At 37.1% G+C, this 14,198-nt stretch overlaps 1 protein-coding gene across 1 annotated transcript; it reads left to right on the forward strand.

The window, feature by feature from the left end:
* Positions 1 to 3,374: 3,374 nt before the first annotated feature.
* Positions 3,375 to 13,899, forward strand: LOC109009037 (DEAD-box ATP-dependent RNA helicase 8-like). The gene is made up of 10 exons (XM_018989368.2): positions 3,375 to 4,299; positions 8,928 to 8,988; positions 9,927 to 10,161; positions 10,402 to 10,640; positions 11,124 to 11,375; positions 11,456 to 11,636; positions 11,797 to 11,885; positions 11,962 to 12,035; positions 12,138 to 12,249; positions 13,302 to 13,899. The coding sequence occupies exons 1-9, from the start codon at positions 4,007 to 4,009 to the stop codon at positions 12,214 to 12,216; spliced, it is 1,503 nt and encodes a 500-aa protein (XP_018844913.1). The 5' UTR covers positions 3,375 to 4,006; the 3' UTR covers positions 12,217 to 12,249; positions 13,302 to 13,899.
* Positions 13,900 to 14,198: the final 299 nt, after the last annotated feature.

A 14,198-nucleotide genomic window follows, 5' to 3' on the forward strand; every position in this document is an offset into this window, starting at 1 on the left:
TACTACCTCAACTTCTGATCTTGTGAAATCATGTTGTAGACTTTCATTCATCTCTACTGTCACTTGAGCTTTTAAGGATTGTAAGCATGCTTCAATCATTTCCATTGAAGGTGCAGTGGATTTGAAGACTTCTTCATAATGCATCTTGAAGGCCCTTTCAATGGCAGCTTGCTCCTTCATAACTCTGGTATGTGAGTCAGTAACTTGTTCGATCTCATTCTTTTTCCTCCTTTGAGTGGCATAAACATGAAAGAATTTAGTATGAAGGTCCCCTTGTTGAAACCAGTTCCTCTTTGACCTTTGCTTCCACTTAAGGTCTTATTACTATAGTAAGGTTTCGACTTTACCTTGCAACTTTTTTATTTTCTTTGCATTGTAAGAGCTTTCTACTTCTTGCAAGATTATGAGTCTGTCAGATTGCATCTAATATCTTCCTCAGTTTCTCTAATCTTATTTTTGCTCCATCTAGTAAGAGCCTTACTACAAGCTTGGAGTGAATTTTGGACCTTCACCAAAGTGTTTGAAGTGAAGGTCTCTCCTAGCCATTCCTACAATATTACCTTCTCACATTCTTCATTTTTTGTCCAACTAGTTTCAAATCTGAATAACTTCTTCCTCTTTCTGTGTTTAGGTTGTACTATATACATGGATAACAAAATTGGCTTGTGGTCCGAGCTTCTAGCCATTAAACCTTCAACCCAAGCTTCCTTAAAACAATCCCTTCATGGATTATTTGCTATAGCCTTGTCCATCCTCTCTTTGGCGAAACTATATTCTGAGTGTTGATTACTCCAAGTGAATTTGTTCCCTTTGCATCCCAAATCAAATAAGTTGTAGTCTTCCAAATTACCTCTAAAAATAACCATTTAATTTTCCCCTTTGTCTACCACCGTGTTTCTAAGATTGATAAAGGATTTCATTGAAATCACCAATCACACACCAAACAATTTGGTCAGGCGATTTCAATCTTACCATAAGGTCCCATGATGCTTACCTTTTCCCGATCTTGGGATGGCCATAAAATTCAATGAGAAGCCACTTGACTCTTGTGTTTTCTTCTATGATCCATGCATTAAGACGCCACTAAGAGAAACTCTAAACTTCCAGATCCACTTCACAATTCCAAAACAATGTCAGACCACTTCTTCTCCCTAGTGGTTTGACCACAAAACAAATGTCAAACCCCAATCTTCTTTTTAGAGCTTCAACCTTCCTCGAGATAAGTAGAGTTTCTATTAGAAACACTACCTTGGGCTGCTTTTCCCTTACAATAAGGCAAAGCTCCTGAATTGTTCAATGGTTTTCAAACACTTGTCAGTTCCAACTTAGGAGTATCATTGGGATTGGCGAGGCTGCCTAGCAGGCCTTTGACTTGTTAAACAAATCTACTCCCTCCTCTTTCTCACTTCTGAGTTTTTTACCCCTTTCAACCAAATAAATATCCTTTTCCTGAGAGTCTCGTGTGTGTTTGTTAGAATAGGGATTGACCATACTCACCTCTACAACATTTTGGTTCCAAGCTTTTATTTTCCAGCTACTCCTAGTTAGAGGCTTGTTTCTGGTACTGTTGACAATTCTCTCACAGGGAGTTGCCTGCCCTTTAGTGTCACTGCAAATTGGGTTGGATTTATTTGGGGATTCTAACATACCTGGCCCATGAACCAAAATAGACCCATAAGGCCCAATGAAATCTTGGCCCATTCCTGCCCTTTTAGTGTTAGATAAAATCTCTCTATTATCTGAGCCACAAGATTCCTTTCTCTATTTTTTGCCCAAAATGTGCTCCTTGTTTCCTTCTAAGGTAGGCTCAAGATCTTCGAATCCTATTGATCCCTCCATCCACGCATGTCCCTCGGTAAACTCATTATCACCTTTATGGTCGTCCAAAATTTCGCCAACATCCTCTGACCTTCCTAAAATGGCTCTACACGATACACCACTGCCTTCCACCGTCATTGATGGTGAATTGACAACCTGTCATTAGTTTGACCGGCCTTCTATGAACCATGATCATCTTTACTATCTGAGTCCTCTGCAAACCCCTTTGAGCCCCCCACTGGTTTTCTGCGAGTACTCAGCATGACCATCAGCCATGGGCCAAATTTGTTCCCCATCTTACTACTCTGGTTTGTTCTAGAACCAAGACTCGTATAGCCTTGATTATCATGTATTATATGTCCATATCAGAAGCACGTCCTTGGCAATTTCGTGTATGTAAGGGGCGCCCTCATATTTTCCCTTGTAAGGTTACTATCCTGCCTCTTGCAATCACTTTCATCAGATCAAATTCAATCTTCACTCACAAACTACTTCCCAACCCACACCATTATCTTGAACATCCACCTCTAGAACTACCAATCAAGTTTCCAGTTTGATGGTTCATGCATGCCAAAGGAAGGTTATGCATTTGGACCCTGAAAAAGGCATGATAAAAGGTTAACAAATGTGGATGAGTCATCCCATCAAATGGTTTTAGGATGAAGAAATTATTGTCAAAAAGTCATGGGTAGCCCCCCAACTAGGGGTGAAAATCGATGCCTTCGGTGAGGTTTTTGGGCAAAATTGACGCCAACTGACCGTATTCGGTCGATGGGGAGGAGGAAACTAATTGAGGCGATTCTTAGTTGGCGTCGGTTTCCCTAGTGGCGCGATTCTACTGAGAGAATAATGAGAGAGAGAGAGAGAGTTGGAAGAGAGAGAGAGTTGCAGAGTGAATCGGGAACTGAAAGAAGACTGGAGAAGAAGAAGATCCCATATCGAAACGACGCTGTTCCACTTAAGTTTAAGTGGAACAGCATCGTTTCAGACATATTTTTTTTTCTTACGTTCTTAATACCAAACAACGTTGTTTCCATTATCTGTTGTATACTTATAAGTATAATATATATATATATATATATATATATATATAAAGATGATACCATAAAATAATAAGTACAAAATTATTCAAATTTATACAAACTTGTAAGAATCGAGTCGAGCTTTACACGAATTATATTATTTAATAATCGATTATAATTTTATATTTAAGTTTAACTTATTTAATAAATAAATTAAATTCGAATTAAATTTATCAAAATTTTTTTTAATTTAAAAAGAAATCTAAAAAATATCTCACAAAATCAAATATAATATACATCTAAAACGTTTTTCAGGACAGGTTTAAGAATGAGATGAGACACAAAATTCTCATCTCACCTTATCATTATACATTTTTTAAATTCACATATAAAATATAATAAACAATTTAATTTCTTCAAATCTTAATTTAATTTTTAAATTTTAAAATAATAATAATATTTAAATAAAATATAAAATTTTTATCTTACCCAAACTTGTCCTAAAAGTTAAAAAAGAGCTTCACTTTGCACCCCCTTGGCCTTTTCTGACGATGCCCTAAGACGCTTGCTAATCTTCTCGCTCGGGACTGTCAGTTACTTTCCGCAACCTTCAAACCCAACTAGCCCTCGAAAATCCCTCTATTTCATCGAATCCTAAAGCCAAAAACCGCTTCCATTTCTCTGGCTTCGCCATCCAACTAAATTCATTCCTCTCATTTCCGATCTCCTAGATCTGTACAGAAACAGACGTCCCGCAGTTTTCAGTCTTTATTTTCCCTTTATTTTCTGCCTTTTGCTTCCCAATTAAACCCTATTTTTCTTTCAGTGCTTGTTTCTTATTGCTTTCGAATTTCGTCCGATTTCTGACCGTTTCGGGAATTTCCTCTGATTTACGATCCTGCCACCAAGAAACCCTAGATTTGTCAAGAACTTTTCAGTATTAGTCCTTTGCCGGACTTACCCTTGGTTCCGTTTCGAATTTGTGGTATTGCCACCTCGAGAAACCCTAGGATTTAGAAATTTTTGTCAAGTTAGGTTTATTTGATTTTTGGAAGGAATCTCCATCAATCGTAAGAATTTTAATACACCAGGAAACCCTAGCGTCGTAGTTTTCCAACCAACAAACCCTAGTTTTCGACCTTTTGGGTGGGGTTTGAACCGGTGGGATGAACAACAATAGAGGAAGGTATCCGCCAGGGATCGGCGCAGGCCGAGGTGGAGGCGGAGGCGGAGGCATGAATCTAAACCCGGCCTTCCAGTCGAGGGTCCCGCAACAACAGTACGTACAGAGAGGCTTTATGCAGCAGCAGAACCATCACCACCAACAACAGTATCATCATCAGCAGCAGCAACAACAACAACAACAACAACAGTGGCTTAGGAGGGCCCAGTTGGGTGGTTCCGATTCAATCGTCGACGAGGTTGAGAAGACTGTGCAGTCCGAGGCCGCCGACTCAAGGTGCTTTTTCCTTTTGATACGTAAGCTGTATGTGTATGCAAGTTTGTATGTATATTGTTGTAGTATCAGGTGTGAGTTTCCACTGGCGAACCATTCACCAAGATAGGTGCTTTTTCCTTTTGGTACGTTAGCTGTATGTGTATGCAAGTTTGTATGGCAGTGTGAATATGCTCGTTTGACTTGTTTTTGCTTGCTGTTTTGGGGTTTTCCATTGGTTGGTTTTCTTCGAGCTGATTGTAGAGTTTATTGGAATGTGTGAGAGGCGTTAGTTATTGGTATGGTCTGTCAGAAATCTCCACTTCTTCAATGGTAATTGTTAATTTGTATATTTTGGCTTGGCCTTGCCTCCGTTCTCATTTTGAACCCTAGAATTTACTTTCTACAAGATTTCTCATTTCTTTCAAAATTATGTCTGGACATGATTCATTATCCTCCTAGCAAACTTTATAGTAATGGGGATTTGAAGGTGGTATGCTAGAGTCCAAATCTTTTGAGTTGGCAGTAGAGGTTTGGCGTCCTATGTTATGAGTATTAAAAAGATGTACGGGTGAATGCCCCAATTCATTTTTGGGGTAAAAGCCATCCCCTTTTGCTATTATCCCTCAGGGGAGCTGATTGTAGAGATAAGATCAAGTAAGTTTTATGGATTCTATAGCATAGGAATCCCAGTTTTCCTTGACCGATAAAGCTCCAACAAACATGCTCAGTTTCTCGATTTGACGAAGCTGGATGAAGGGGGGAGGCAAAGGTGGAGGCCTTTTGCTATGGAGTGGCTGTTTATAATGCAATCTCTTTGGTTGCCACCTAGTGGCGTGTCAGCTGGGGATCATGATGGTGTATGCTTGCTGTTGGGCGTGGGTGGTAGCCGGTTTAATGAAGGTAAAGGTTGAGAATGGGTCTTTTGCATAGTCATTTCTGGGTTTGAGAAAATTCCCTGCTGTGTTCACGATGGTAAAGGGTGTTTTGAGGACTTCAGATGCTACTGCATGAACTAGGTCTACACCTATTACGTTTGCATTTGAGGATGGAAATGATCCCTAAATTTTCAATGGTCGTGTTGGCTCAAGGGAGTTTCCTTTTCCCTTTGATAATTGCACCCTCAAATATACATTTGTTCAAATATATGTAGATGTGGCTCGATGTTTAGAAAGGATTGATGGGAGGTCTTGGGGCCAAATATAGTTGGAGATTTGAAAATAGGCTTGGACTAGGGCATGTTGGGGGGCCTCAGAGATGGGCACTATTGGAGACGAGCTCAATGGTTGTTGATCCTTCTAATGCCCCAATTGAAGTGATCATTTTAGGCCCACCTTTTGTGGATTGATAGTTAAGGTTGTGATGGGCCTCAATGGGGGCACATGCCAAGGCTCAAGTTAAGTTCTCACCTGTTTGGTTAAGATGGAGTTTGGTTGGCTGGAGGGGCCAGTCACCTTGGGGGTGAATCGACATCGTGGTTAGAAGTGGATCATTACAATTGGGAGGAAGCCTCGCTTCTTGGATCCTACTCCCCACCATTGTGTTTGGGAGCTCTATTGGCTTAGGGATGGGAGTCTTCAGATTTTGTTTTGAACAATGTAAATGACATACATCAAATGGCAAGGGTTGCCTGTGAGGGTTACGAGCAATAGTTTGGTTATGATGATAGCCATCAAAGCAAGTCATTTCCATGAGAATTCACATTCCGATTCCAAACTAGTCAATAGAGGCAATAAGTAGCTAAAAAGATTGGCACGCGCTATTAAATATAATTCCATGTATTTTTGGTTTGTTGGGTTGGTTTTATGTGGATTGGTCTTGATGCAAGAACAGTTTGATTGGTGTTTTTCGAGGGGCTTCTGATGGTTTTGCTTTTGTGCATTAGAAGTGTGGATTAATAGTGTGGTCCTTGGGGGAGTTTTGCGAGTTTTGTCTTTGTTGTCTTTTTTTCTACTTAGGTGGCTCTCTTGTATACTTCTTGTGTACTTGGTGCACCCTTTGGTTTTAATGTGTCTTGATTACATATAAAAAAAGGTTTGTCACTGCTTTCTACAACTTCTAGTAATTTCCTTTTCGAATCACCCCATAAACTTCTCGGGTCTCGTCTTGTTGATTAAGTATACATCAAAAGTATAAAGCAAATGATATAAGATTTTTTTGCAATAGGAACCCTATGTAAAGGGAGGGTAATTATGGTAGATAGACTTGCTTGTGGCTGTAGCTATTGTATTAGTAACTTTTTTCCTTGGTTGCAAAATGATGTTTTGATACTAGTCATTCCATTTTCATCGAATACAAATTATTTTTTGTCGTACCTGAGCTGTTTTACTATTCTATGCACCAACTATGATTGCTAATATGTTATTTGACATGTGAAGGAACCTTGCTTTGGACTAGTTGGATGAAGGAGTTGGTGCAACTTGTGTTAGCACCACCCTTATTTGGAAAGAAATGGCCCTGAAAGAATTTTTGTTTTCTCCTCATTAATTCTGACTATATTGAAGGGGACTTTTACAGCGTTTCATTTTTTCTGATGACATAGTAGCCAATTGAGATAAAGATATGACACCATCTGTTAATGGAAATGAACACTTGTATAATTCAACTTGTGTGCATGAGCCCCATGCCACAGGTTCAATTTTCCCTGGGATCAAACTGCGATTTAAGTGGGAGGCCATGGCGGTGGGTTGCTGTGCTTAGGACTATTCACCCGGCCCGGCCCGATCCGAAAACCCCATTCTAATTCGACCCGATCTAGAGGAACTGTTTGGCCGATTACCCGACTTGGCAATTTTTCGGAAGAAACGGGTATTACGACCCGACCCGACCCATTTAAAAATTTAAAAAAAAAAAAAAAAAAAACCCCATCCCCCATAGACACTCCTCTATAGGGATGTAAACTCAAACCGTAAAACCGGTCGGGACCGGACCGGTTTTGAACCAGTCCGGTCAGGAACCGGTTTTTAAAATGTAAAAACAGACTGGTTCCGGTTCTGGGATTTTTTGGCCCGGACCGGACCGGTTGATTAAAAAAAATAAAAAATAATATTTTTATATATAAGTTTTATACAAAATATTTTATATATATTAAATATTAATATATATAAGTTTTATATATAATGTATAATTATAAATTTTTATGTAAAATTTTATATATAATATATATTCATATATAAAATAATTTCTTATTATAATTTATAAATTATTACATAAAATGTTAATACTAAATCACTAAAAGTTTATAACTAATACTAATATATAACTTATAATTATACCAATAGTATAATATTAATACTATTATATAGTCTAATATATTAATAAAAGTATAAAACAGTTTTTTTTAAATCAATTTTTTTTTTTTTTTTATAAACAAATTTTTAATGACAAATTGTGAAACTTACATTTTAAAGAAACCGGAAAACCGGACCGGACCGGACCGGAAATCAGTAAAACCGGACCGGACCGGACCGGTTACACCCCTACAGTCCTCTCTTCCCATTCATTCTCTTTTGTTTCTCTGTTTTCCCATAGACACCCCATAGATGTAATATTGTGAAAAGAGTAATGATCATTTCTTTATCGTTTTCCTATTTTTTTCAATTCTAGATATTAATTAATTCAAACCATCAGGAAGTCATAAATAGTCCCTAGGTATTGTCCTTGTTTTTCTTTTTCTTTCTTTTGTCTCTGTGCCACTCATGTGATCATGCTTGCTCTAGACTCTAGTTTCTATGCCTGCTTTCATCACCTTCAAAACCATTTCTTTCTCTGGTTTTTTTCTTCAACCAGGTTTTCTCGCCTTCCTCACGGGAGAAAATTTTGACCCTCAAAATGGTTTCTTTTTTTTGGATCAAAACTCTCCTTCAACGCAGGATTTTTTGGTTCTGTTAAACCATGTCCAGAAGTTTTTTCCTGCTTTGATCGGTGTCATTGTCCCCAATGACTGCAAGGGACTAATGGAGCTTCTCTGTGGAAGGATTAAAACGAGAGAGTGGGAGGCAGATTGCAAATGAGCAATATTTTTCTTTCAGTTATCGGGTATTAACCAACCCTAACCACAGTGTTTCGGAAGTAAAATGGAAGACTTCCGTTTCCGATTATTTCAATCAGGGTCGGAAATGTCGGGTCGGGTTTTCGGGTTAAATGTACAATCCTAGCTGTGCTAGTCTCCCGGGGGGTTAGGTTCCATGGGTGAGTATGCTTGAACTAGTCTGTTCTATTTATAGTATGCTTGAACTAATTTGGGACTAGGATCACAATGGCTTATTGTTATAGAAGAGTTGATTGGATATTGTGCTTCTTATTGAGGATGCGGAAGTTGTTCATATCATCGGGATATGTCCTAGGATGTTTCTCTATTTGCATATCATTCACATTGTTCTTAACTAATCAAAATAATCGTGCAAAGAAAAGCACTGAATTTGAATTTGTTGTATTGAAGTTAAGTAGTGATTGCAAGTTTGCAACAGATTTCTTGCTTTGGTTCCATATAGATGTTATTCTTGTTGATTATCAATATGTTTGCTAAGTCCTTTTGGTTTCGTTTTCAACATGTTTGCTAAATAATTAGTGGTTTATTTTCTGCAAATTGTGTATGCTATAAGCCATGTAGTTACATAAGACAAGTTCTAAATGATTTTTTTCATCTCTAGTTCGCAAGATTGGAAGGCAAGGCTAAAGATACCGCCATCTGATACACGCTATAGAACTGAGGTATGATTGTAAACACTCTTGCCATGAATGATCTAATTTGTTATATAGTTGCAATTGCTTTCTTAGACAACTTTTCAAGGTGCATAATTGCATTGTTTTCTCATTTTCTTCCCATCATGTTGATTATTTTATCCTCTTTATTTAAGGGGAATGTTTTGTTTATCATTGGCAAATGGTAGTGGGAAAATATTTCTAGGGAGGAGAGTGGTCACCTTATGTAAATTGGCAATTCAATTCGGATTATGTTGGTGTTGTAATTTCTCTATAAAAGGAATCAAACACCCTTCAAGGGTATGAACTCCTCCAGACGTCTCTATTGTGTGTTTTTTTATCTACTCTTAGATAACTGTTAGTCTATGGGACAATAAGAAGTTTGTTTTTGTTGAATTTTATTTTGTTCTGCTTCTTCTTCTTGTCGATATTATGAATGGTACTATTTATTGTGTTGGACATGTTTTTTGTTTTTTTGGAGTATGTCATGTGTGTTATACTTGTGATTGGAGATGTAGACTTAGGTCTCGTTTGGTTACATGAATGAGATAAGATGAGAAATTTGTGAATAGTAATGAGTTAATTTGCGAATAGTAGTGAAATGGTTTGAGTTAAAATTTTTATGGGATTTTGGGAAAGGAGAGAAAAAGTTGAATAAAGAAATTATAAGGTTAAAAGAGGGTTAGAAGGGAATTTTTGAATATTATTTTTTTTTTATTTGAAAAAATTGAATCATTTTGTGTTTTGTTTGAAAGTTTGAAAAAGTTGTAATGATTAGGTAATATAATTAGATGAAAAAGTTGAAAATTTGAAATTAAAAAATGCTTGTGTTTGAATGGTGTTTGGATGTTGAGATGAGATGGTTTCAAAGGTTTGTGAAACCAAACCAGGCCTTGGTCTCTAATCTTCAAATTAGCTCTGATATGGTTATTAATGTTTCCATGTAGGATGTGACAGCAACTAAGGGAAATGAATTTGAGGACTACTTTCTGAAGCGTGAGTTGCTCATGGGAATATATGAAAAGGGGTTTGAAAGACCATCTCCCATTCAGGAAGAAAGTATCCCAATTGCTTTAACAGGGAGTGATATTCTTGCTAGAGCAAAAAATGGAACTGGGAAAACGGCTGCATTTTGCATTCCTGCATTGGAAAAAATTGATCAGGATAACAATGCTATTCAAGGTTTGTTCACCAGTATCTGAATACATGCTTCCATAGGATTTGTAGTCTTTGCTTAAATGTGTCTGGTAATTATTTAAAGAATATAATGTGGTCTCCTGTTAAAAAAAAAAAAAAAGATGATAATGCTGTCTCTCTGATCCATGATTGAGGTTTTCACAGCTATTAGACTCGAAAGTTCCGTTGATGCTTGTTTTTGTCTTCATTTTTTATATTTACTTTCAAATATTCTTTTTTATGCAGTTGTTATACTTGTTCCAACTCGAGAGTTGGCTCTTCAAACATCACAAGTGTGTAAAGAACTTGGGAAGCATTTGAATATCCAAGTTATGGTAACAACAGGTGGTACCAGCTTAAAGGATGATATCATGCGTTTATATCAACCAGTTCATTTACTGGTTGGAACTCCTGGAAGAATCCTAGATCTTGCAAAAAAAGGTGTTTGCATTTTGAAAGATTGTTCTGTGCTTGTTATGGATGAGGTAAATGCTTAATAATAAGTGTTGGAAATGATTGGTATTTGTATGTTCATCTTCTAGGATTGTGACATGGTGGCAATTTCTCCAGTGTTCGAACTTTCTTTTTCTTTTCTTTTCATTCTCTTGTCATGTAAAAATATCCAAATAATTATGAATGTTAATAGTACTGTTGTAAAGTTGTCTGAGCAAGTAGTTGTTTTGCTTATTATGATTTCACTGTTCAGAATATTTCAAATGGGCTCAGATTCTACCAAATATTTGATTTTCACTTAAATTTACTGTCATTGTGGTGGACATATTTACGCATATGATTGGGAGGTCAATTGTTAAATCTTTTGATCACTGATTATGTTCAGAACCTCTTGAGTCTATTCTAGTTGAATTTTTCTCATGTCTGCTTATATGATTCTTCTTTTACATGTAATTGGGTTGGTTTAAATATCATGAACTGCAAAAATCTAAGGCATGCTTATTATTGTCTTTTAGGCTGATAAGCTTCTTTCTCCGGAATTTCAACCATCAATAGAGCAGCTAATTCGATTTATGCCTGCAAACCGTCAAATTTTGATGTTTTCAGCGACATTTCCTGTTACAGTCAAAGACTTCAAAGAAAGATATCTTCAAAGGCCATATATTATTAACCTTATGGATGAGCTTACGCTCAAGGGTATCACACAATTCTATGCTTTCGTTGAAGAAAGACAGAAAGTCCACTGCCTAAATACTCTTTTCTCCAAGGTTCGTTTAATCTGAATTATTTATGCATGTATTATTTGTTTTCTTCTTTTATGATAATGATACGGTTGTCCTTCTACTAGCTGCAAATAAACCAATCAATTATATTCTGCAATTCTGTGAATCGGGTTGAGCTGTTGGCGAAGAAAATTACAGAACTTGGTTATTCTTGTTTTTACATTCATGCAAAGATGCTGCAAGACCATCGTAACAGAGTCTTTCATGACTTCCGCAATGGTGCATGCAGGAATCTTGTTTGCACTGGTATGTTACTTCGATGAATTGATCATGAGTCTGATATGGTTATTCTTGCAAACCACCCTTTAGATTCCCTGTTTTTCTACATCTTATCCAAGCTTAGTTTTTTGAAAGAGGAATCTTACCATTTAGTACTTCTAATTTCCCTTGGTGGGGTGAATTGCAGATCTATTTACAAGGGGAATCGACATTCAAGCGGTCAATGTCGTTATTAACTTTGATTTTCCCAAGAACTCAGAAACATATCTGCACAGGGTTTGTGATACAGCTTTGGAATGCAGATTTCTCCATCTGTGCGCTCTATGCATACTGATTCGTTTTACATGCACAGGTTGGACGATCTGGAAGGTTTGGGCACCTTGGTTTAGCCGTGAATTTGATCACCTATGAGGACCGCTTTAACTTGTATGTATATCTTTCTCTATATAACATTTAATTGTAAAGCTATCTACTGCTATTTATTGGTGGGTTCATGATTTATTTATGTCCTTATGTTCTTCCCAATAGGTATAGGATTGAGCAAGAACTCGGGACTGAGATAAAGCAAATTCCACCACATATTGATCAGGCAATTTACTGTCGGTGACTGGTTGTATATCTTACTGTGTGGTCCATGATGGTGAGTAAAGCATTCGGTGTGCTACTGATGCATCTTAATTATCCATTCAGTGCTTCAGTCAAACTGAGCAGTTGAGCATGCTTGTTTTCTATTCTAATTCATTTATTGAATGTGGTATGACACTCTTCTTTATCATCTATTCAATGGAAAGTAATGATAATACCAAATGTTGACATAAGCTCGCATCTTCTCCACTCTCTTGTCTGACAGCAAACAGATAATGATGATATCATTTGTTGTATCTGGGCAGAAAAACTTATGAATCAAATTCCTTACCCCTCTATGTTTTCTGCAATTCTGCATTATGTGCACTAATAATATATGCCACTAATGTCTTAATGCTTAAAGCTTGGGTCAAAGTGAATCTTGCAGTGTATATGTAACAAAGAAGCTCAAATAAACTCTTCACAGAATTTTGCCATGCAGTGTAGAGTCGTGTTGCCTTTTTTGGTATTTTAACTGTTCTTATTAGAGATATCCCTTCTTTTTTCTTGCATGCTTTGAACTCTAGAATATGTGCAATTTAGTTGGGGAAAATGAATGGAAAAACAAAAAGATCAATTACAAAATTAAACCTCACGTGCTCCTTAGAAACCTAGGCCATTTCCTAAGCCTCCCTGTGCCACAGCACATTTAAAACTAAAAAGAAACTAATTTATAATTTCCAAATTTTAATTTGTTTTTATTTAGTTTCATAATCAGGTACTACAACCCATGATATTCAAATCATCAAAGCCCAAAAGGCGAATTATTAAAACTAATGAATTTGATAGCCTCCCCTTTATCATATGTGCTGCCAATATATATGCAAGACAATGAAATTTTTTGAATTCATGTTTGATTTAGATTATGGGAAAGGGTATGGATGCGTTTCAATAATCAATTTTCTTTTAGATGCAAGATGATGTTCTTTACTGTTATTTTCTGATTTCTTTCTCTTTCATTCCCATTAGTGTAACTATTATTTTTGTGAGAGTACCATGCATTGCATGGGTTGTGGCAATTGTTGAACTGAACTGGAAATTGATAAATGTATTTTTTCTCTTATAAAGGTGAATGATGCTGTCCACACAGTCAAGAAGGTATGTAGGACGCATTCCGTAGTAAGTTATGTATTTGTGGGTAAAAATATCCTTTTGTTGAAGTGGAAGGCGAGATTCCCTTGGATTGCTTTTATTAGTACCCCCGGATATTCGTAGCCTGAGGCTTTCAAAGGACCATAATGGAGTTTATTAGATTGGCTTATAAAAATCCCAGATAGATGCTGCTGGGTGGTGTCCACCGCTCGCTGGCTTTAGATTTTGTATTTTCAGCCTGGTTTCCTGGTATATGCTCTTGTTCTAGTTTCATTACTGTTGACAGGCTGCGTACCTTGTTCAAGAAATCCTCCCTCTTTCTGTGTCTCTCTCTCCAAGTGTTGTTTTGGTGCGTGCCATCTGTTCTCGTATTCCGTGCTTGCAACAGATGCCTTGGTGCTGCTGATATTGTTAGCAAATTACTCTGCTGTGCAGAGATGTTATGGGGAAAGAGTTGTGCTTTTATACTATCCCATTTTACTCTTTTAACACACTATGTAGATGTGGCATTTTGATCAATCATTAGATTATCTCATGGTTTTCTGAAGTAATAAATTCAAGGGTTGATGAATAATGTCAAGTCAGCATAGTGGATAGAAGTAAAGAAGCAAGAAAGTATAGGATTCCCCTCCCCCTTTTAGTCATCCTATACGCATGAAATTAGCTTAGCATTTTATGACAGATGGCTTTGTTTTGTTTTAAAAAAAAAATGGTGCCTTATCTTATAAAATGTTTAGTAAATTATATGGGTGAGGTAGCAAGTCTCTCAAGTGAGATTTTGTATTATCCTTGGACACGGGGAATCTGTCTTACACCTGTTTTACCGGTGGCGATGAATGGTGAGAGGACTGAGGTTGGCAATCAAATCTAAGG

Source organism: Juglans regia, chromosome 12 (assembly GCF_001411555.2).
Source record: "Juglans regia cultivar Chandler chromosome 12, Walnut 2.0, whole genome shotgun sequence".
NCBI classification, from domain to species: domain Eukaryota; kingdom Viridiplantae; phylum Streptophyta; class Magnoliopsida; order Fagales; family Juglandaceae; genus Juglans; species Juglans regia.